Raw genomic sequence first — 24,804 nt, forward strand, 5'->3', positions numbered from 1 at the left:
AACGACCACGTGTTAAGAGAAATGATAATTTATTGCATAGGCGAAATAGCGTGTAACGCACGGCTCGAACAGTAGCCTCTCGGCCGTAGTGGAAATTATTATACATTCATATCATGGAAAATGTAATCAACACAGCCTGCACAGCCCACGGTTCGACCAGGTAATGCATACCCGACTGTGAGAACTTTCGCGTTTACGTTTCGAACGGCGTTCTCTCGCTGACAAACACCGAGGCAGACTTAACGAGCGAAAATTAATAATAAAACCGATCAACACCTTGCGACCTACTGTTTAATCGCGAACTTAAATCCGGTCTGCCTTATACCATTCGTCCGTGACGTATTCCGCGGACCTAACGAAAGGCTTTAACACCGGAACGCCTTCGATTCCGATGAGAAAAATCGCGGTTTAAGTCACCGATAAATAAAAGGTTATTGCGCTCCATTCAGCGACCGGTAGGCCTCCGAGGTCCCCATAAGTGGGACAGCTTTACGCAAGTTTTTATATCCTGTGCATTGTCACGGGACTGGCCCCTTTCTCCCGCTTCCTCGCTCCTCGCCATCTTCCTTTAGGCCAGTCATTGATATACGCCGACCGTAAAAGCGCGGTGCCGCTCGCTCGATAATGCGAAAGAGAAAAGGTGGAGAGAAAGAAGGGCGAGAAAAGGGCTACGAAGGAGACGAAGACAACGCACGATGGTTACAACGAACGTAGGAGCGACGACATAAATAAGGATCGTTGGTACGTGCGCGGGTATAACTGTTTTTCGAAGTATATACGTGTACAACGCTTCCCTGTGTAACCTGGCCCTCCCTCGCACACCCCCACCCTCATCCATGACACGGTGAGAACCGCCGGAGGCGCTTTTGACGCTGTCAAAGATAACACGTTCTGTACGTGGCTTATTCCGTTTTATAAAGGTTCGTTTTTCCTTGAGACATATAGGGTTTTCGAAAGAGAGCAAGAAAACTTTCGATTCTTATAGCTACCATTTATCGAGATCGAAATTCAATAGTTCTTTGGGGGTCCTGTGGAAAAGATCGAAAGAAACCCTGTCTTAGATGCCGGGATATTGGGAGTCGGTCGAGCGCTTGCGAGAGAAACGATCCCTCTAGCGGCGAGTACGGAAGGCAATGGACCTCACAGCTCGATCACTAATTTATTACGACAAAAACAAATCAAGTATTCCTACAACTTTCTGTGCAACCGAAATAGAGAATTCGAAGCAACACCTGCTAAATTGTATATTTCATTTAGAACGTAAGCTCATATTATGTCGTTAGCTCTGAAGTTGATGGGACATTTTCGTAATTAAATATTGAATTAAGCTTCCAAGTACCGCGGAGAATATGCGTACCGACCATCTCGTTTCGAGCGATAATCGAAGTTGATAGTATATCTCTCGATGGGTCTATGAAATCCGGTGAAACAACGATTTATTTGAATTCCCGGCGACAGCAGCATTCGGTAGGCACGGCTGGGAATTAAAAGATTATTAATTGTGAATATCGAGAGACACGCCGTAGGGGCTCCGTGAGAGGAAATGCGGAGGATAACGAACGTCAGGTTAGATTATCGTCTCCCGTGGATTTTCATCCGATCGGCTTCTTATCGTGCCGACGATCGTCGTAATCTTATGAGTTTTTACTTCGCATCCCACGAACGAATCCGAGCGTGAAGCTGCGAAGTCCACGGGTGGCGTACCACTACTAACAACTGTCTATGTAGGTGTCTCTCCTTCTCTTTGTCCTTTTCTTTCTTTTTCCTACGAACTCTACCTTAATGAGAAGCAACGTGTTGACCGATCGCAAAGGCTGACCGGTGAGCGGTCGTAATCGGCGCGTGGAAACCTTCGAAACTCATCGAATTCTTCGTCTCCAATTTCGCTAAAAACACCGAGAACCGTTACTCCAAGCTAGCATCGGGTTACAATTTGAATTTTTCAAACATCTCGAGCAGATCCATGAATATTTAAATAGATTTATTTAACGCCGTATCGTGAACGATTTCGTCTTACGCGCCGATTTTATCAATTATAAAACGTACATCTTGTACGAAAACTTTACGAATAGTTTAAATATTTCGCGTGATAGTGTAACGACGAATGCTCCTAATGGAGCTTCGATCACCAAATGTAGAAGTGTAAATTTGTGTGCTTTAATATAACTCATAAATGATGGTCGAGATGCCATCTCGTGGAAATGGTGGCAAATGCATTGCCGACTGCAGCAGGAATAATGCAGTGATGCACCTAGAAATTTAACAACGGGAGTGCAACTAAAAACTAATCTAAATATGTTACCACAGACGAGGTATACGAGTAGATCTATCACCACAGACAAGGTATACGAGTAGACCTTTCACCTTATGTATTTTTTTTAGAGCCCGTTTCTCTGGGGCTCTAAAACCCCATTACCATTTCCGTGCCACTCGCAACGTTACCAACAGATTTAGAAATGAACACAAGAGGAAGTGAGACAGAAAATTAAATTACAGAAATTTTATTATTTTTTAACGAAATGAAATCTGTACGGTCCATAATTGGACATTAATCGATTAATATCATTGGAGTAATCAATCGATTAAGGTTATTTAAAAATTTCAAAATTATTAAAATACCTAAGGATGTATCTCATTGATACGTACACAGCAAATCCTCTATTTTTTATTTTAAATTCTAATACATCATTTATTTAAAAAATAACCCGGCAAAAACGTATTCAATGGAGAATTATTGAAGGAAAATGAATTGATTATATACATATGTATACAGGGTGTTCAGCCACCCCTGGGAAAAATTTTAATGGGGGATTTTAGAGGCCAAAATAAAACGAAAATCAAGAATACTAATTTGTTGATGAAGGCTTTGTTAAACAGTTATTAACGTTTAAAGTTCCAACCGTACTGAATTTTTTTTTCGAAAATGCGCAAGATTTCGAGGGTATGTGTATTCACCAAAAATGATTGCAATTGACCCCCGGAACCGAAAATAATTTTTTTAGAATTAATTAAAAATTTTTTTTTTCGTCGAAAAATTTAAGCACCTTCCGATAAGTTGAACTCGATCTTGCGGAGGTCAACGTACCTCGAGGAACTAGAAAGATTGCCCCTAAGTGACGTTCGCGATGCGAGAGAAATCTGTCTTTTTACCCGTAAAACGCGATGTTGCGATGGTAATGGTATTAATCATTGATTCGTGCGATACGAAATCTTAACAAATATTAAAATAAGTTTTTACAAGAATACCAATCGCTGCATGTAAACTCCATACAGAGTACGTACTCGACGATGGTATAAATTAAACAATTATAAATAAAACTTAGCATTGTTTAACATTTCAACGCAATAGTATAAACAATTCTTAACAATATGTGGTATATGAATAATGAAAGGGCCCATCAGTATGCGTAAATAATAATTTTTCGCGAAATAATTTGTCCATCGGACGCGTAAAGATGGCTGACACACGCTGTGCTCTCCCCACTCCTCCGCCACTACATTAAAGGCTCATGCGGAGACTTACATATCTCATTCTCGCGGGGGGGTCCAAGGTTGGCGGACTTCCTGGCTCGGTGGGTATCCCGGGATCATCCTAGGCTGACCAGTGGCGACCAGGGGGGACCACCAGTGACCAGAACTGACCACTACTGACCAGTGCTGACCAGTTGACCGATACTGACCGCTACTGGCCACTTGACCAATGGTGAGCTTCTGATGACCAATTGCGACTACTTGCTGGTCAGTGGTGAGCTCTGTACAAATTTTCCCCCTCTCTTATTTTATTGATGCCAAATTTACTTGTATGTTTCTGAGTACCGTTTGATGGAAATATTGATTTTGTTTGATTTACTGGTTTCTGTTTCGTTTCTATGGATGTTTCCCCTTATCGATATTCTCTTGAATTGTTGGTCATTTTTGTTCTTCCATTATTAATTTTGACAATCCTGGGGGTATCTTAACTATATGTGGTCATTTACTGTTTCTATCTTTCGATGGTTTCTGGAATTTATGTTTATCTCTAACAAGAACTGATGTTGAAAGACGATGTATGATAAAATACTGCTTTCACTTCTTGTTATTTCGTACAATCGTTTGAGTCTTTCCTGCGTACATCAGTATCGTCAGTTGATTAATTATAATTTTTACTTTGATGTTATTTGTGATGTAGTTTCGACGTTTCGTTCATTTTCTTCCGATTATCAGTATCGTCAGTTGATTAATTATAATTTTTACTTTGATGTTATTTGTGATGTGGTTTCGACGTTTCGTTCATTTTCTTCCGATTCTGACTCGATAAAAATATTCTCAATTCGTACAATTCATTGACTCCAGCTAGGTATATCAGCATCGTTTATTAATTAATTACAATTTTTATTTTGTCTTTATTTGTAATTTTCGTAGGACATTTTGCTAAGTACACTGCTAATAGAATAAGACCCATACTAACATACATCATTTAATTCTTTAGGTATGAGTGTTTCTAAATTTCGTAGGTTGTCTAACTTATAGATTTTCATCTGCTCCATTACATTCTCCGATACATCAGCGCAACAAATTACTCCTCTACATTGGTCTTTACTAAGTGTTCTTTAATGATACTAACACAAGTAGCAGTTTTTGTTTCAGGTCAGATCTATTGTAGATCAATTCCAAGGACATCGAGGGAGGACGCTACAACCGCCGAGGGATTCAATTATCGAGGGATTTAATCATCGAGGGATTCAACTACCAAGGGATTCAACCACAGAGGGATTCATCCGCCGAGGGACCTTTAATTCCAAGTACATTAGTCTTAAGCTTCGTCGCGAATATTAAAATTAACGTCGAAGATTTCTCTATTGTCCGTGTTGCCGCGCCCTACCAAGTAATTATTGACCAAGTAGCTTCACTTTCTCTCGTCCTCTCGTTTCCCGTTTCGATCACCACTGCTTTAATGTAGAAAGCAAGTGATCGGCCGTGTAGTTGGTCCAAAAGATATAATCGCCTTCCCTTGGTAGCTCGAGATATCAAGGGCAGTAGATTCGATCCTAAGATCTGCTGCATGGTTTAACATCGCGTCGCGTCGCGTATCCCACGATTTAGCTTCATCCCTTCTTAAAAGAGATAATTACTTGGTACCACTAATTTAGAAAATAGAAGGAGTCTCGTTTTCTCCTATCTTCTCAATTTTAGTTCCGAATCTGCTAGCTCAAATTTCGACGTTAATTTTAAGTCTCTAGTGTATCCGCGTATGTGCCACGCAATTGTTTACCAACTAGCTTCTCGTTCATTCGTTCCCTCGTTTCTCGCTTCGATCACCGCTGTTTTGTAAAACGAAACATGTGATCGGCCGTCCAGTTCGTCCGAAAAATCTAGTCGCCTGTCCATGATAGATCGATTTCTAGAAATAGAAATCAATCTACCAAGGGCAGTGTCGATTCGATCCGAAGATCTGCTGCACGGTTCAGCATCGCGTCGCGTCGCGTCTCCCAGAATTTAGCTTCACCCCTCTTTTTAAACAAAACAATTGCTTGGTACAATTAAACTAGACTTAAGCTTCGACGACCATTGTACGCGTCTCCGTATGCCAAGTAATTATTTAATAAGTAGCTTCACTCGATTCGTTCTCTCGTTTCTCGCTTCGGTCACCGCTGTTTCGACGAACGAAACATGTGATCGGCCGTCCAGTTGGTCCGAAAGATCTAACCGCCTTCTCTTGGTAGCTCGATTGAAGGAAGATGTTTCTTCGCTGGAAGGTGTGGAGTTTCCGTATTCTGCGGAAACGCATACCTTCCAGCGGAAGTCGTTCCTGTCTCAGGTACTCTCTCTTTGTCAGACAACCCAAGTCGGGTCCTTCGGGCTCCCGGCGGGTTGCGTTGGAGAAATGGAGACCTCGATTCAGGGATGCAGCATCCATTTTCCTATAGAGATCGAGTTAGCAAGTGCAGTAGGTTCGATCCCAAAGATCCGCTGTACGGTTCAGCATCGCGTCGCGTCGCGTCTCTCACGAATTAGCTTCACTCCTCTCTAAACCAAATAATTACTTGGTATAATTAAACTAGACTTAAGCATCGACGACCATTGTACGCGTCTCCGTATGCCAAGTAATTATTTAATAAGTAGCTTCACTCGATTCGTTCTCTCGTTTCTCGCTTCGGTCACCGCTGTTTCAATGAACGAAACATGTGATCGGCCGTCCAGTTGGTCCGAAAGATCTAACCGCCTTCTCTTGGTAGCTCGATTGAAGGAAAATGTTTCTTCGCTGGAAGGTGTGGAGTTTCCGTATTCTGCGGAAATGCACACCTTCCAGCGGAAGTCGTTCCTGTCTCAGGTACTCTCTCTTTGTCAGACAGCCTAAGTCGGGTCCTTCGGGCTCCCGGCGGGTTGCGTTGGAGAAATGGAGACCTCGATTCAGGGATGCAGCATCCATTTTTCTATAGAGATCGAGTTAGCAAGTGCAGTAGGTTCGATCCCAAAGATCCGCTGTACGGTTCAGCATCGCGTCGCGTCGCGTCTCTCACGATTTAGTTTCACTCCTCTTTAAACCAAATAATTACTTGGCGCAACTAAACTAGAAGATCGAAGGGACTTTGGTTCCTTCTATCTTCTTAGTTTAGTCACTCAGAGTGTAAAATTGCGAAAGGGAGATCGATGGAACTTGGATTCCATCTATCTCCCTTTGGGTCTCCACTCGCAGCAACCTCCACGTGGTGAGACCTGGGTAATATTATTTAACGTTTAATTAATAATTGTATCGCTCTTAGCTGGGCAATGTAATTATTAATTAAAGACTAAATAATATTAGCAAATTGGCTGCGATCCGCCTTGCATAAGTCATCATAAGTATAGAGTTTCTTCACTAGATTAGGTTTGATTCTCATTGATTCATAAAAGATTCTAAAGTATTGTATTATATTTTTCATTCAATGTATTTTTTCGGCCCATTTTTATGGGGTCTCGAAACCCCATTATCATTTTTGTGTCATTCGCAACGCTACCCTCAGATTTAGAAATAAATTTTAATCCCTTCCATAGTCAACTCACATGTATTTACGCACATACTACAGCTGTCTACCCATCGATGCTAATTCAGTGAATAGTTTTTCAACTGACCGCCATCCATGAGAAGAGGCCGCTAAAATCACCTCCGAATTTTCAGGTCGGTATGGCAGTCAGATTCGGCCGCGAAAGTCCATAAGGTGGAAAGTCTACTCATATACTTCGTCTGTGATTGCAATCATTGGCTTATAGACCCCAACGTTACCAGCTGTTAGTAAAAATGAATGCAACACAGACGAGGTATACGAGTAGACTTTTCACCACGTGTTATCGGTTCGGAATGGAATAAGACTACAGCGCTACCAACTAAGCGAAAAGCGATCAAAATGCGATCATTATTAGAAGCAAATAACAAAGGGAGAGTTCTCAAAAGAACTGCCCAATAAAGAAACCAAAAATCTAACAATATGTTATCAGCACATGTTTTCTAAGAACGAAATAGGAAAGCGCAACTGCACCTACGAACTCTGATTATTAGAATAGCAATATGTACCTTTGTATGAATTGTTCCTGTTTAAGTACATGCTTGTAATTCGATAGTGTCTAATAAAGCACTGAAAACGTAGTGCACACAGAAAAAAATAATTGTTCATCGATCATATTAAAATTCCACGAGTAAAAATTCATATTACAAAATTTAGAAACATACATATTAAGTATTAAGAAAAGTTAAATTCCTCACAAATCTGTGATAGAAATGTTTGAATACATGAAAATTATAAATTCATAAAAATTATAAATTTTTACACGTTATGAAAAATGAAACAATGTGGTCTATATACAACAGTATTTTTAAGCTGTATTTCCATTGAGAAATATATAGAAAAAAGATATATTTTACATAGAATAAATTGTCCACTTCGAAATTCAAACAACCCGTGAGTGAACCATTCTTTCTTTCGCAACGCTAATTTATAAAATACAAAAATCGCGAGGGATGCTTATTATTCGCAAGATGAACCACGCAGTGTTTCATTATTAATTAAATCACGTGCATCCATATTAAATAATACGCAACACTAATTTTAATAATCAGGTTGAGCCATCCAAGGCTTTGTAGTCCAGCTGCGTTTTGATGATCTTGAAGTCATGGCCAGCGTCAGACTCTGGGCATTAAATCGCAACACTAACTAATAAAAACGCGATAAATCAAAATCGTAACACTAATTAATAGTAGAAAAATTCCAAACGCGATTTATAACAATAAAAGCAACCGCGTATGGTGATTATTCGCAACACTACTCTGGAAAGCAAACGCGAAAAATAGTAATTCGCAACGCTAAGAGCAAACCGATCAATACATTCGCAACACTATTTTTAAATAACAATAAAAGCAATCTCGTATGGAATTCGCAACGCTAACCTGAAAAGGAAACGCGAAAAATAGGAATTCGCAACTCTACAAGCAAACGCGATTATTGTATATTCGCAACTTTATTTTTAATGGAAATATATTTATGTTTCGCAACGCTAATGCAAATCGCGTTTTGCCCAAAAATGCTGGCTCATGGCGCTGGTGTCTTCTGTGGTTGATTCAAATACACAAGCAATAAATAAACTAACTACTGCAAACTACTATTAACTACAATATAGTGGCACATGTTGGGATGAAGCTAGACGTTTTAAATAACGCAACACTAAGGGGCAAACAACGCGAGAAATCAACAATCGCAACACTAATTTATAATATAAAAATTGCAAAACGCGTCTTGTAACAATAAAAGCAACCGCGAATGGTAATTATTCGCAACACTACCCTGAAAAGCAAACGCGATTATTGTATATTCGCAACTCTAGTAATATATAATGAAAAAAGTTATTAACACATTGACTGCCACGTTTAAATAAATTATAGCATGAAAAATATAAATATATGATGTATTATTTTGTAATTATATTGAAAATATTAGAGTTCGTTTAAAGTATTATAAAAAAATTAATATAAGTTTGAAATGGCAGTAAACATGTTAATATTCATATTTAAACCCCGAGTTGCCCTGATGGCTGGCATGTATGGTGCAATCATGTACAAAGTATATGCATACGTGAGCCAGTCAAAGAAACAAACTAACTACAACTACAGACGAGTTAAATGACAAAAGTAGTAACAGTAACGACTTTCCATCCTCATCCTAAGATGAAAATGAAGAGCCATTCGTTGCAGCCCACTCTTGCGACAGTTTGTCAGGGCCTCTTCGACTCTGAGAGCCTCTTCTTTCTTCGGCGGTCCTGCCGAAGCCTGAAACTTAAGCCTAGTCTCGAGATTCCGTGCAATGCACAGTCCGACAACGATTCTAGGAATCGTTATCGGAACAGGTGTAGAGAAACTCGAGCGGGACGAGCGTTTCGGGGGAACCTACCGCGACAGAGAACACGACCGCGAAGAGCAACTCTAAAGTCACGCGATTCGAAGAATCGAAAGTAAAACCAAAATAAACGGTACAATCCGTTTCGATCGGCTAACGTTTCGACTCTCGAAATCGAACTACAGGAATAGGTCTGTCACGGAAATAAAATCTGTGACAGTCCTATCATCCTGACCCTACCTACTTAGGTCTAAACACACACACCAGAAAGTAAGCTACCTACCTACCTAATCCTATATTTAAAAATGGCAAAACTCATTCTCGCAAACAAGCACTCCACGGTTCTCACACATAATGTCCGGGCGCGGCCTAAACTAGAGAGGACTCCCCGGGGTTCCTCCGACACCCGAACATTGCAAACATTCACACTCCAAGGTACGTACCAATTCCTGAAATCGACTGACAAAAACTAGTGCTCATTGCGTACTTCTATTATTTATATAAAACGTTTTAATATATCTAATATAGTCTTTACTAAAATATACTCTATATATGATAACATAAAATTGAAAAGCTAATTCATTATGCATTTTACAATATTATTGACGTGTATGTAATATGAACAATTGTTAAGTAAAGAATAATTATAAGTTTAATATTATTATTATAATTGTTAAGAATCTAATGTTAAAAAATTCTGTATGTAAATTATAATAAACTTTTGAAACGATGCATTTCCACAGCCTAACCACACACACATACACACACATGTGGAAAGAACATCGTGCACGATACACTAGTATTGTCAGCCGCATACATTTAAATTATTATTACAAATCTTACAAATTAAGTCATCGTGCCCCGTTGCCTTCGCTCATGCAAATAACACCTGGGCATGTGCATGAGCTTAGGCAACGAACACGGAAAGATTAGTCTGAAAATCTTGACTAGAAAATGTAGTTAATTAAATATAGCTAAACGGTATTTCGTATTTAATTCTTAGTTAAAATGGCTCGACTTGTTATATGTGGTATATCAACAGCAAAATAAGTTAATATTGAAAAATATTATCATTAAAAAAAATTATTATGATTGAAATTTAATTATTCTAAACGGAAGACTTTATTAAGTTTTTATGATAATTTATTTTGAGAATTGAAATTCACTATTAAAACAAATTTAATTAATTATTATTTAAAAAATTCAAAGTCGATTCTGTCGTCAAAGTAAATTTTTAAAAAGATAAAACTATTATAAAATGCATGTTACTTTGATTCAAAAATCGACCTGTCGCGAAATGCCTTCTTGCACGTTAAATACATCATATGATGTATTAATTAATGAAACGAATATTTAATAATTATCATTCATATTCTACTCGATCGTATGATTAATATAATGGCTTTACATTATATCAATTCATACTCTACTCAATCATATATTTCATATAAAGTTAATAAAAATATTTCATATATTTTACAAAAATTGTTTTATGCATTTTTATACAAATTTTATAATAATCATATTGTGTAATATTTATTTGTAACATTAAGAAACGCGAGTGCAAGAAGACCCTAGCCTGCACTAAAAAAATATAACGATTAATGTTACTATTCACGGATACTTTTCATACCCGCTGTCACTTAACTCGTCAAAAATACTAAGTATACAACTGGTCACCCGTGTTGATTCAGATCTTTCATCCTACAACATGATTGGGGACCAGAGGAATAAAAATCACATGCGACTCACCAATGCTGAACTAGTACCTCTGGAATGACTGCCTGATGATGATTCTGCTCACTGGAAGTCATCAGTTATCCATCAGTCAGCCTGGTCCTGCTGGTTTCCAGGATCAGGTCCAGAAACTGTAAGAAGACTGCAGGAAAACAATTAGAATCTATTGTTAAAACTATAGAGATTTTTAATTAAAAATTTGAAAATATACATTTATACTTACATTGTTCGCTCGTGGAGCAACGCCCAATAGTCCTCTTCAGTGATGCACTGATTCTAACCCCGGTAACGAAGAGCTTTAATTTCAAATTAAAAAAATAATTAAGTTTATTAGATATTAAATTACTTTACCGCGACCGAAGATTGAAATCGGCGAACAAACGATTCTATTTTCGCGATTTATAAAATAAGAAGAGCCACGATGCTCTGGAAATACTTTAAAATTGCGTAAGAAACACTGATTCTATGCTCGCGTTTGCCTAACTACGTTGTACGACACCGACTCTTTCCTTAAGATGTGAACGACAACTGGCCGGGGTCACTTTGCCCCGAGAAACAACTGTTGCTACGCACAAACACTGAAGCTACTGGCCGCATTGCGCGCGGTCAACAAAATTCCTGGAAAGATAAGGTAAGAACACAAGAAGCACACCCGTCCTCTCTTATTTTTTGTCTCACTTCATTCAGAAATTCTCAATAGAAATACTGCTAATTCTTTACAATGATAGATGTAAAATAAAAATTAAATTTTCTCAACAATTATAAATTTGAATGATAAAATATTATTATAACTTGATAAAATCATAAAAATATATAAATAATATCTGTATATTAAATTTTACCAATCCTTATTAGACCATTTGATGTTGGCGCCATTTGAATAGTTCCAACTGTAATGGCGTCGATTCCGTGCCGGTGGCTTGCCTTGATTTCGAATTTCAATCAAAGGCTGTAACAGAAATAGAACACAAATTAAAATGAAATGCATTACACTAAACATATCTAATCATAATGAAACAATAATTGATGTACAAGATACGTAATTTGGTTTAGGAAGATATAATGAATCGACGCCGGTTAGATATCGAAGAAAACGAGCGAAACCCGATTCAGTTTTTGCAACAATTCCGACTCAATTTGTAATAGAAACAGATTAATATTACACGAAAGCATCGTTAGAGAGTAAACGCGTGTAGTAATATGTAATGCTGAAGTATCAACAGGTTAGAAATACGTACCTCGTTGATAGCGAAAGACCGACAGGTCTCGACACGTCTTATCACGCCAATTTTTACAGCAGGAATGGCGCCCCCTCGTTGTACCCAGCAGCGCTCGCGAATTAGGTGGTGGGTGGAGGGAGTCACCGATGTTTTCTAAAGCTTCCATTTCGAGAAGAAATTCCTTGACTTCGAATTTCAGAGACTATAACAGAAATAAAACACAAATTAAAAGCAAATGCATTACAGTAAACATACTTAAGGAATAATAGAATATCGCGAATCTGTCGACACTTTCCGTTTCGTAGCATTGACCGTATCTAAATCACACATTTTAGAATATATTTTTTACAAACAATAGTTTAATGACTAATTAAGTATTGTTTACACAACCGATTCAATAAGAGGTTATTTTCTAACGAACCAAAATACTGACCACGTGCGAAATTAGTAGTTTTACAGCGCACTTTGGGGTTAAGGATAATGACTCTGAGAATCATATTTAACCCGATCATCGATGTTGGTAATGCCAGCAAATTCATAAATTTTACTTTTGGTGTAATATCGACAAAAGTTTTGTTCAAAAGCTATTTAAGCATTGTTGGTCGTATGGTTTCAAAGTCAAGATACTTTTACATTAGGATTTGGAAAAACAAACGCAATAAGTTCTCATCGGTTGTAACTCTAAATAAAACTATAAAAATAATGCAAATTATTTGCAACTTTAACAAGACAAAGGAACGCAAATAATTTGCAGTCGCAACTTACATATACTATTTACACACACCGCAGCTGTTTGTCTGCCAACACTAATTCAGTAAATAGTTTCTCAACTGACCGCCATCCATGAGAAGAGGTCGCTAGAATCACCTCTCCATTTTTAAGTTGGCATGACAGTCAAGTATATTTCGTCTGTTGTGTAAGGTCTATACGTATACTTCGTTCATGACTGTACGTTAGGTATGTATATTCATAAAATGATCAATAGATTTAAAAATTATCGATAGTCGCTGAAGTCTATAGTTTTCTACTACTATCATTTATGTTCAGTATTATGTAATAAACAGCGCAGTAGTTTAATAGAAAATGTGTAAAATGACTCGGCAACCTAAAATAATTGTTTTTGATTTGGGTTAGGACATTTCTCAAAGAAATGTTATTTTCATATTACAAGAAATTGTGCAAATAAAATGTGATTAAATACGTATATAATTGCTTCATATTTCAGATTATACTTTATGGCCATTTTGGGTAGATACACATGTTACTCCGCCATTTAAAAAGTAAGGCTTAATATTTTATCGTTACTTACAAAAAAATGTGATTAATTAAATATTTATTGTCGCAATTATTGTTTATTCAGAAAAGGGAACGAGGTGGTAGATTCGTATGGTCATGTGATACGCTATTACAAAGAAGTACCTGACGTTTTAAAATGGTTATCAGATGAGAACTATGAACTTGGTGTCGCATCGCGTACTTCAGAAATTGACGGTGCTAAGCAATTGTTAAAATTGTTTAACTGGGATAAATATTTCAAGTATAAAGAGATATATCCAGGAAGTAAAGTAACCCATTTATCTAAGTAAGTTTTCCATAAACATTAAATCAAAAAAAATATTTTTGTTTCATGCGATTTTACTATTATTTATTTATAATGCATAATTAACTAAATCGTTTTATTCCAGAATTCAAAAAGCATCAGGTGTTGATTACAAAGATATATTATTTTTTGATGATGAACAAAGAAATATTGTCGATGTTAGCAAACTTGGTGTTACTAGTATACTTGTAAAAACTGGTGTGACTCGAGCAGTTGTAGAAAATGCTTTGAAAATTTTTTCGTAAGTTAAATTAGATATACATCAATAATATGTACATTATTTAATTTATTAAAAATTAATATTTTGATCATAGTGCTGTTCATTATTCATTAGATTTGATTAATCATTTAATAGTTAGGTAAAATATCGTCACAGCTCAGCATTAACCATTGTTAAGTAATATTGTAATGGACTGTTTATAACAATGTTATCACTATTTCTTTGATTGAGTATTTTGAAATACTCTGCACAAGTAATTTGAGGATTTTGAGGGGACATGTTTAATAGTTTTGTTACTTGATCATCTGGTAATGATGAGCTTAAAAGTTTTTTTAGAATATTTTTATCAAAATTTTTAAATGGACATCCTCCTTCGTACACTGGGCTAGAAAAATTCGTCTGTAATATAATTAAAGAAGACGTAATTAGCAGTTTTAACATCATAATACTCATTTTTTACAATATATTAAAATTTGACTTACACACATAACCTCGCAATTGGGTGACTTATAGTTTTTCCGAGATCCTTCTAAACCATAAAGATGTCTAATGCTATAGACAAATTTGCGTTCATTTGATTGCCAATGATGTGAACAGAGAGAGGAACATGAGTGAGGTTTGGAATATTCTTCCTTCCAATAACTTATAGCATCTTGTAAAACCATGCCACTTTCTTTTAAAAAAAGACTATAGTGTAAACGAGCATAGTGACTAAGTCTGTGTGTATTTCGTAATTCTATATGCAAATGTTGCATACAAGGTGGAAAATTCTTAGACTCTATGTCTATATTGTCTACAGTTACACGCCCATGTCCACAGTTTTTTCTAAATATTTGATAGTAGATTTTCTGATACAAATAATCAAATCTGACATCATGATTTATAGTATGTTTTGCTTTTGATTTCATAGATATTAATTCTATAGTCATGTATGTAGAAAATAATGATGAAAGTATTTCTTTCCATTTTGAGCAATGTACAATAGCATATCCAGCATTTAAATCTAATTTTCTTTCTCTTATTAAGTCTGGTACTAATTCGTATCTCACTTAAAAAAGTAAGAATAAATATAATTTTTAAATCATTGCTCATTAAATAAAAAATTTTATTTTTTTTATGCGTACCTTTAGTGTGAAAACGTCTACAATTCTCTTTATGATCTTTTGATACAATATGTTTAAAAACAAATTGATTTGATAAAAAAATACATATGTCAATTAATGTTCTATTAATTAATTTTTTTGTATCTGCAAGTAACCTTAGCTGGCATACAATACGTTTTAATAGTCTATATAATTGTCTAGGTAAAATATGATGCAGCCTATTTTGGAACAATAATGTTTCCCTGACAATCCAATAGTTCCATAGATCATGCGACACTGATGCTAATAGTCTACATTAAAGACATTAATAATCAATAATTCACAAAGCAATTTAAACAAAATTTTTAATTTTACCTTGTAGACCAGTGAAATTAGTAATTATTACAGTTACTTGAATAACCACTTACCGCAATGAAAAATGTCCAATTTTATCATACACAGAGTTTTCTAATAAATATTCAAAGTTACCGTTAAATTCATGAGCTTTAGCTTGATAAAGTAATTGTAAATATTCTAATCTAGCAAGAATGCATTTTTCTAAAACGTGAAGCGATACTTGTCCCGTAGGAGCTTTAATATAAAACATTTTTCGTATGAAAAAGTGTTTTAATGAATATTATTCCTATCGTACATCCTACCGATACTTGGTAACGCATACCATATTGTCACATTCAATTCGTAATTTTAAATCATTGAGTAACTAGTATCATATAAAAATTTATTTCTGTGTAACATGTTTACATTTCTTATGATTATCTTCTAAAACTGTGTTTATTTGAAAAACCACAATTCAACATTTTATTTAATTGTTTACAATTTTGTTCTTGTAGTCATCGAGTTTTAATACTTCGCGTGGAATCTTATATTTCATTTTTTAATGCATAATGCGACATCTATGCGAAACAGACGATGTACTTCGCGTTAAGTCCGTTTCTATGAAACGCAGGATACGCGATTGGATAGATTTGGGAACACATTTTTTTAGGTGGGAAATGATCGATGACTATAAGCTACAGTTCTGTAATTAAAACAGGGTAAGTTTTCTTTTTTGACTGCAACTCTTGTTTTTGCAAGATGTAGAAAAGGTAAAGTGAGAACTTCAAGAAATTATGGATTTTCATTGAAATATGTAATATCATTTCATTTGACTGTTCGATACAAATAGGTTTCATCGTTGTGCTTCCCGCGTACTTGAACTTACAATGTGTACTTCCACCTTTATCGAGACATACATATAAGATACATGAATAGAATTATCTTGCGCAAGACTTAGATTACTGTCAGTAACGTTTAAGCGATAGTTCGCATTTGGAGGCAGATCGATTGAAATAAATAGAATACAACAATCCAAACTTATTTTTTCGCCAGTAACAAGATACAAATATACATTAATCGTGATTTTGAAAAACTTAGGAAAAAAAAATCAGAGAAGACGGTTTTATCTAGAATATAAATTTTTTACAATCGCTTCTTTAAATTAGAAAATAAAGTTAGAGCAACACGTTCTACGCATGTCACGTTTATCGTAGAAGATACACTTTAACCGTTATAAAGTGCCGTAAATGACTAGTTGGATTCTACGCCGTAATACTGTACAGGGTTTCCCAAAAGTATTAGTTTACAATAAAGCTGAAACAATTCCTCCTAAAATTCTCCGATTATTTCTTATTATCGATACAAAATAACGTCAACGTTTAATAGGACTATGATTTTTATTAGAGTACGATAAACGAACAATTTCATTTGTTCGAACATACAATTTCTCTGTCTTTTTAAAATCAATAACGCGAAATGAAATAATTATCTTCTCGTAAAAATTTCGTTTAGAATTCAAGGGTTAAATATCCAATGGAGGACCCTATACACATACGTGGCTATCGAGTAACATGTATACTTTTTTTTTTTAATGATTTGTCCCTTAAATTGTCACCTGTATAATACAAATAGTTCCTAGATCGTTGTACATTGGTATATTACCAGTCCTCGCCTATGTGAAATTTAATTACATTTTCTTGTTCGCCTTCTTAATCGCTAATTAAAATATAAATACTTATGTATATATATATAATTCCCTTTACATAGTCTACTTATATCGATTTTGTTTAAGCTTTATTAGCCATAGACAATCTGCTTGGTATTTACAGAGATTAGATACAAAATTATAAACAGTTCTTAGTACAAAATAATTTTATGACTATAACGATTAAGGTTCAATAGCGTAGAGCAGGCCTAGGCAACCTTTCACGGCCTATCAGCAATTTTTCTCCCCCTGTTTCTCTCTTTCTCCCTGCTTTTCTCTCTCTCTCTCCCCCCATCTTTTCGACGATAATTATCCGGATGAAAGATCAATTTTTGTCGGATTTCCGGAGTGCGATATTTACAGATTTTGTAGTAATTTTTATTAACACGATTCCTGCCAAGAAGATTCCCAACGATCAGCATCGCGAGATCTTCATCACGGTGTTGATCGGTGACGAACATTGTCCACTAAAAATTTACGATATCTTTTTTTTTAACAAAGTACTTGAAAAGTAAAAGAAAAAAGAACAATTACCGTTTGAAGCTGATAGAACTAATTAATACTGATAGTTTCGTAAGAACAAAATATAGTAGCGTAATGTAATTTGTCACGCTTCATCGTATCGAGTGTTCGAAAATTATTGCTCTACACTCTATGCAGTGGCGCATTATAACTTCATGAAGTCTAAAACAATTTTCCAAAAGTTCCATTTTCTTTTCGACTCAGCACATAACGACACATCGGGAAAAGTTGATACTAGACCTTGAATTGTTTCGTACATTAAAGAAGATCAATTTAAATTTTCGTTTCTTGTAAAATATATAAAATGGATTAATTCTTTTTCAAAAATAATACCGATCATTTCTTCAAATATTTTCTAGATAAACACGCCACTGTCTCTACGAAGAGAAGAACGCGGAAAGAATCGTTCGATGGAAAACGAACGTTGAACAACGCGGCTGTATGCCGTAGTGAGAAATTCTGAGATTGCCCTTGCCTGAATAGAAGATATAGCTAGGTGAGCTCTCCACAGTCTTTCGCGATTACCTCTAAGATTTCTCTCAATTCCACGTTAGGTTAACAATCGGATGTCTCGGAAATTAAATTCGATGAATACGTAGATAACAATGCTTCGTTGGTATCTACAATTGCAATAATAGAACTGTATTCTTCGCTTAAGAAAGTCAAATCCATGGAAAGATCGTTTCACGTGATGCGATTCAATGGCGATATTTTACGATTTAAGAGTCATAGAAGTTAGTTTAAATTTTGCAGAAAAATAAATTGTGTATGACCAGATTTTTCGTTTAATTTTGTTACTACTACGCATTTCTAAGTCATTAAATCCTTGCTGTTTAAACATTCTATATAGAAATAATTTTTAAACGAACGTTATTGAGTACTAACCTTGGAAAACTTATACGAACGAATTATAAGCTTAAAAATTCCAGGTATTTGGATATGTTCATAATCTTACTCGATACTGATCGAGACAGATATGTTTTTCAATGTGTTGTATTCATTTTTAAATCTATCAATAAGTGTTTCACTGAGTTTGAAAGACTGTTTTTCTTTTCCTCTTTAAAATTTTGATCGCCATCATGTGAAACGCGCTCGATCGTATCGTAGTTAGGTAGCGAATAAATTGCAAGCGAACCGTTCGCAACACGGTGTACAAACTCGGTGTGGATCCAGTCGCAAAATTCTACGCAACAAAAATTGGAATAAAACGGCAATTCCACTGTTTACGATTCCCTTCTCAGTGTCAATACTACTTGCAATAGCACCAACATGGAAGATTGAACGAACACGGAAGTCTCGAGGGTTAAGCGTGATTGTCGATCCGTACATTTGTCGCAAAATATTACTTAACCAAGATGAAGCAAACAATGTCTTTATCTCGTGGAAACTCTTACCGATTGCCAATTCACCCATTTGAGTGGATCGTCGAGATCAACGTGGAGCTCACGAACCTTCGATGAAACGTCCAATTCATTGAAACCGAGTGTCTTCGAGCGAACGACGGAAAATGTCTATCGATAAAAATGTCCGCGAACGAAAACGGCGAATCCTTAGAAATCACAGGAGAAAAGATTCGCTGTATCGCGCGACAAATAATCCTCGAAGTAACTCTTTTCGACGTTGCTATTTCAGATGGTCGTTCGCTCGAATATTTTCAATTTTTGGCTTCCTTCCCCCGCGAACAACGTAACCTTTCGACGATCGTCGGAAAACGGACATACTAGGTACAAGCAAGCTATCTAGATTATACAGCGCGAATCTTTGAGCAGAGAAAGGATTACGTATTTCCACGATAGAAAACTCTGTTTCAAATTTCAGCGAAAACAAACAAACCGAGCTACATGACGTCTCACGAGGTTCTCTTAAGAATAACTCTCCCCTTGAAGTATTTCTTGGTTATTGATAGTCAAGAACAGGCTTAGTTTAATTTCTTTTTTCATTTCTCTACCGACCAAGATCGACTTGGCTTGAAATTGAGATTGAACGCAGCGCAAGACGAATAATCCTTTTGCTACTGAGAACCGGTAGGTACAGGTAGATACGTAGAGATATACTAAATTATCACATGAGTAGACAAGTGAGTTACTCGTTAGCAGTAGGGGGCAACGATACAGCCAAAGGCAGCAATATGCTTACATCGATGAATCTAAACGCAACTATGAGTAGTGTTCAATTTCTCTCGCTTGTTCGGTGCTTCTTCGTTTCTTCGATGTTAACAATGCCACGACTATGTATAAAGTGCCTGATTTCCGTATAAAATGCTAAATCGTTAAATTGTTCTCCAATTGCAGTGTACCGAACGTAACTGTTCTTATTTCGATGATTCTATAAATTCGTTTTACGATCTTTCTTTTTGTCTTACAATGATTTTCTCTCCCATTTCGTTCCCATTTTCTTGACATAACGACAGAGAAGCGATTCCTGTTACGTTTAAATTCAACGGACGTTTTATATACGAACGGCTATGTCTCTGATTATCTACTCCTTACGCGGCGAATTACATTAAGATATATAAATAGTATTTTTAATGTTATAACGGTAACATCACCTACATACTAGATATTGCGAATGCTATCGATAGTATTTCATCTGATATAAATACATGGAACATAACGATTCGTGTGATTAATTAGTTGAATGTCGTGAGAATAGCATCGCTGAACGAACGTTTAACTTCGAAACTCTTTTGCAAAGTCGTCGTTCCCTGTTCCACCATGCTTCTTGGTTCTACGCGAGATACCAAGTCTCCGATATGTCGATCGCACCGATAAACGCTTCTTCGCGTGAAAATTTCGCTCCACGACTCCCAGAGCAACCGAATTCGATCGTCCTTCGGGTAAATCGCGTCCAAGACAGAAGACAGAGAGGAACGCAATTCCAAGGACGATTCGAATCGCTCACCCTACGCTAATTTCGTCCACGTTCGCGTCAACGCAATGATAAACGTCTCTTACTTCTCGATGTACGCCTATATGTACAATATACTAATTCTTTTCTTTTTTTTTTTATGTATGTTTGTATTGATCCCGCCTATCATATAAAGTTACAATTATGATGTGTCATAGTCGCGGTGCGAGTCACCACTTCTTAACAGAAAATATGTATACCGTTTTCACCTCGTAAATCACGAACTATGATATCTCGTCGAGCCCTCCCGCATAATCACGATCTCGACAGAAATTGGTTAATGCAGTTTCTGTTCGTCGAAATTCTAATTTAACGTTCTCGTCTGACAATTGAATTTCCCCAATTGTACCGCTGATATTTCAATGATTTTCTGCACGCCCGTAGAGCTTGTTATACAGACGCTAGGCGATACGTGATTTTAGATGCTACCGGCTAATAATTCAGGAGATATTTTTATTTTATTCTTACTTATTTAACGTCGTTACGAACGTAACTACAACAGATAGGTAATATACAAATTTATATAACAAGTTCGCTACGGGAGGGCTGGACGAATCCGAGTAATCTTGACTAAAAAAAAGTCGATTCGTGTCAGAATCGGACATACCTAGCTTATGCTACGATATACAGGGTGCTCGGTCACCTCTGGAAAAAATTTTAATGGGAGATTTTAGAGACCAAAATAAGACGACAATCAAGAATATCAATTTCCTGATTGACGCTACGTTAAAAAGTTATTCAAAAATTTCAAATCATTTTGAAAAAATTATTTTCGGTTGCGGGGGTCAATTACAATCATTTTTGGTGAATGGACATATCCCCGAAATCCTGCGCATTCTCGAGAAAAAAATTCAGAACGGGCGGAACTTTAAACGTTAATAACTTTTTAACGAAGCCTCCATCAACAAATTGGTATTCTTGATTTTCGTCTTATTTTGGCCTCTAGAATCTCACGTTCAAATTTTTCCCAGGGGTGGCCGAACACCCCGAATATCAATGTACCGAGATTTAACATTAAATATCTCGTGAATTATTAGGTAGTAGCATCTAAAACTATGTATACGTCGCCAGCTACAGCATAAGAAGCTCTATCGCTCTTAGGGTTTTTTCCTTACGAGTATCACCGTCGAATCTGAACAAACGCAATCTGATTCGTCGGTATACCAGCCGAGAAACAATTATCTACGCGAGATTTTGATACGGTTTCGTCGTGCACGCGACAAGAGAGCCCCTTTAATCGTGTCTGTTAGTTACACAAAATTCGACAGTCTTCGTTTACTTCGACAAACCAAATTCGAAGCAAGCCTACCGAACGCCTACCGATTACGATAAATTTACGCACGATGAGAAATTGTAACCACCTACGCGTCCACGAACACACGCATTCATACTCACATGTTTCATATACGTATATATCATTTTCATTTTTTTTTTCTTCCGATCAACGACTTCTTCCGCAATGGAGTTTGATATTTTTAGTTACCGTATTGCAGTTTTCCTGTGTTCATTTATTTACGAACGGGAACAACATCGTTTCAGATACAAAATAATAGCACGCGCGGGCTGTCTTCAGTTTCTCAAACAGAACTTAGGATCTTAATTGCAGCAAACGGTCCAAGAACGGAGAAACTGGCATTAAATCAGATCGTCTCCACATTCTGCCATATTAGGTAAATTGGTACAGTGATCCCTCGCTAATGTTCGTTGGCTCGGGTCCGCGACGCGAACATTATCGAGGGAAGAAGCGAAACGATTGCACACTTAAGGAGGTTTCTACTTTGTCGGGTTAAAAACGTTTTTTTTTGCATTTTCTAAAAATCTGTACATTTAAGAATATACATTTTTACGAAGACCGATTCAATAGCAGTTTCCTTCTCCCTGTATCGTAACGTTTATGTACCATTTGCTACAATTATGGAACCCTGAGTGATCTTTAAGAAATTAGAAGTTCGACGCGTGCTATTATTTTGTTCATGACTGTAAGAAACCACTAATTCCTTAAGTAACGAGTAATCCTTATTTACCGCGAAGATATAGATGTATCTTTAATCCATGCAGGAATGTTCACAGCTGTATTACGATTACACGATATTGCTCCTAAATTTTCGACGATCATTACGCGACGCGTTTCACGGAACTTGGCGCAAAATGGTACCCCTGGTGAACAAAGGTCGCCTCGCGTCCTCTCGCTCGATTGTCGAATTCACAGTTTCACGTTTGTATTCCCTAGAGATCTTAACGTCTAAACAACAGTTCATCGAATGCTCTCGCATTGTTCGACGTCGACTTGCGCCCCGACGGTCTTGCGCGCTCGTTCTTACGTACGAAAGCGAAAAACACCCGAACTCCCGACTAACCTTTCCGTTGTTTCGAGTTCTACGGAGGTCAGTCTTCGCCAGCTAACGACAAAATCCCGCGTTTGCCATTGGTTTCCTCGAATCGGGTTCGAAGCAGGCGAACCCGTCGGTATCGTCGAGATTTCGAGCGACAACCGAGTCTCCTGAGGTTCAACTTCGTTGCTGGAAACCAAGATTGGACCGTTGTCGTTGTATCCGCTTCTTCGATGTCTCGTTCCCTTCGATCCGTCCGTTCGACCGAGTGAAAAGCTCGTTCCCGCCAAAAGAATCAGAACTTGGTTCTCATGGTAATCCAATGAGGGTACATCGCGTCGTCGACGGTCTCTCGGTGAGTGTTCGAGCGATTTTCAGCCGGGCAGGAGCGGCAAACGCCAAGAACATCGTGCTCATCGACGTCGCGGTACATTCAATATCAGGACGTGGGCGCGTAGCCGAGGTTCTTCCGCTGCAGGAACATCGAAATCTCCCGGAAGGTGGGCCTTTCGTTTTCCTCTCGTCGCCAGCACTCGAGCATCAGATCGTAAATATCCTTCGAGCACGCGGTAGGTCTGGGCAGATAGTCGAAAAGGTTATCGGTATTCTCTTTGCATACGTTGTTCTCGCCACCGGTGTCGGTGCAGTCCGCGGCGCGATGCAGTCGTCGCAGGCTCTGCACCACTTCCTCGTCCGACAAGTGCTCGTACGGAACCCGTCTGCCAAGGTTCAAGATCTCCCACAGGGTCACCGCGAACGCCCATACGTCACTCTTCGTCGTGTACTTGCCCTGCGAAGATCGTATCGATTATCGCTTACTGCTTACGCGGTGGAATTTAAATCGTCAGTCGTCTCAGGTCAGTTACATTCGATTTCAGAGAGGAATTCTTCGACGGACAGACTGGGTAATTTTCGTTTTGTCTTTTTTTCCCATTCCACGCGCGTGCGCGACTTGCTCGATTAGTTCTCTTTCCGGGAAAGCGAATGCAACTGATTGCGCGTACGTGACGGTCATTCGTGTACGCGTAACGTCGGGGAAAAATTCAATCCGATTAATGATTACGATTAATTACGATTACATTTTTTATTATGATTGAATTAATAAGTTCATAATGGGACGTTAATAATTATACTCGGTAATTTTTCAGAAAATAGATATTAATTAAGTAAACGGGTAATGGAATTAATTATGAAATGGAAACTAATGAATTATGAAATGGATACTGAAGTATAAATTGCTTTTAGTACAATTGTCGTTTCGAACGTTCCATTTGATTAATATTTCAATAAGAAAATTTTGTTTGAGCTACACAATTGATAGAGTAATTAGTGCGCGAATTGTTACATTAATTGGTTTTGATGTCCAATAACAATTCACTTACTTTATGCCTCCGTTTTACATATATTAATTCAAGAACTGTTGAAAATTTCTTTGACCGATACAATAAAGTCTACAACTGTTTCATGAGGCTAATGTCAGCGATAATTTATCAAATTGATATCTTGAAAAATTATACGATAGGGGATGGTTACGCGTGGAGATAACAAGACAACAACGATTACAGAAACGTTAAAACGAACACAATCGAAGCAGTTATTCAATTAGCGTCTGAATTATTGAACGGGACAATTTGTATAAACATCGCGAATAATGATAAAATCAATTTTGTATGTGCATATCGTATCTGCCAGTTTGACAATTCGTAAATAAGTAATAACCGCAATAACGGTTAATAAAATAATATTCGTGCTGCGTCAAACGCGTGTATCGCGTTTTATTTGGAACGTGCGAACGAAGCTT

General features: G+C 37.1%; 3 protein-coding genes across 6 annotated transcripts in view; 1 reads left to right on the top strand and 2 right to left on the bottom strand.

Moving 5' to 3' along the window:
* Positions 1-13,261: 13,261 nt before the first annotated feature.
* Positions 13,262-18,258, top strand: LOC143342401 (magnesium-dependent phosphatase 1). 2 transcript variants are annotated; one of them, XM_076766230.1, is made up of 5 exons: positions 13,262-13,430; positions 13,527-13,581; positions 13,662-13,883; positions 13,987-14,142; positions 18,126-18,258. In XM_076766230.1, the coding sequence occupies exons 1-5, from the start codon at positions 13,385-13,387 to the stop codon at positions 18,127-18,129; spliced, it is 483 nt and encodes a 160-aa protein (XP_076622345.1). In that variant the 5' UTR covers positions 13,262-13,384; the 3' UTR covers positions 18,130-18,258. The 2 variants fall into 2 exon arrangements, with proteins under 2 accessions (XP_076622345.1, XP_076622346.1); XM_076766231.1 differs by lacking the exon at positions 18,126-18,258 and adding an exon at positions 15,426-15,444.
* Positions 14,011-16,189, bottom strand: LOC143342400 (DNA primase large subunit). Its single transcript, XM_076766229.1, has 4 exons — positions 15,632-16,189; positions 15,246-15,514; positions 14,604-15,169; positions 14,011-14,520 (listed from the first exon to the last, which is right to left on the bottom strand). Exons 1-4 carry the CDS (start codon positions 15,808-15,810, stop codon positions 14,272-14,274), a joined length of 1,263 nt encoding a protein of 420 aa, XP_076622344.1. The 5' UTR covers positions 15,811-16,189; the 3' UTR covers positions 14,011-14,271.
* The window catches only part of LOC143342399 (discoidin domain-containing receptor 2), a 192,359-nt gene continuing 183,886 nt past the window's right edge, over positions 16,332-24,804 (bottom strand). For all 3 annotated transcript variants that reach the window (XM_076766227.1, XM_076766225.1, XM_076766226.1), the window contains exon 17: positions 16,332-23,793. In XM_076766227.1, coding sequence (XP_076622342.1) covers positions 23,443-23,793 — 351 coding nt within the window. In that variant the 3' untranslated portion in view covers positions 16,332-23,442. The remainder of the gene's footprint in view (positions 23,794-24,804) is intronic.

This window comes from Colletes latitarsis, chromosome 6 (assembly GCF_051014445.1).
Source record: "Colletes latitarsis isolate SP2378_abdomen chromosome 6, iyColLati1, whole genome shotgun sequence".
NCBI lineage: Eukaryota > Metazoa > Arthropoda > Insecta > Hymenoptera > Colletidae > Colletes > Colletes latitarsis.

Coding starts and splice junctions, on each gene's coding strand:
- LOC143342400 (XM_076766229.1), bottom strand. CDS start 15,810: ATGTTTTATATTAAAGCTCCTACGGGACAAGTATCGCTTCACGTTTTA. Junction 15,515..15,631: donor ATTGGACATTTTTCATTGCG/GTAAGTGGTTAT, acceptor TCTTTAATGTAG/ACTATTAGCATCAGTGTCGC. Junction 15,170..15,245: donor TAGACGTTTTCACACTAAAG/GTACGCATAAAA, acceptor TACTTTTTTAAG/TGAGATACGAATTAGTACCA.
- LOC143342401 (XM_076766230.1), top strand. CDS start 13,385: ATGTGTAAAATGACTCGGCAACCTAAAATAATTGTTTTTGATTTGG. Junction 13,431..13,526: donor AATAATTGTTTTTGATTTGG/GTTAGGACATTT, acceptor TTCATATTTCAG/ATTATACTTTATGGCCATTT. Junction 13,582..13,661: donor GTTACTCCGCCATTTAAAAA/GTAAGGCTTAAT, acceptor TTGTTTATTCAG/AAAAGGGAACGAGGTGGTAG.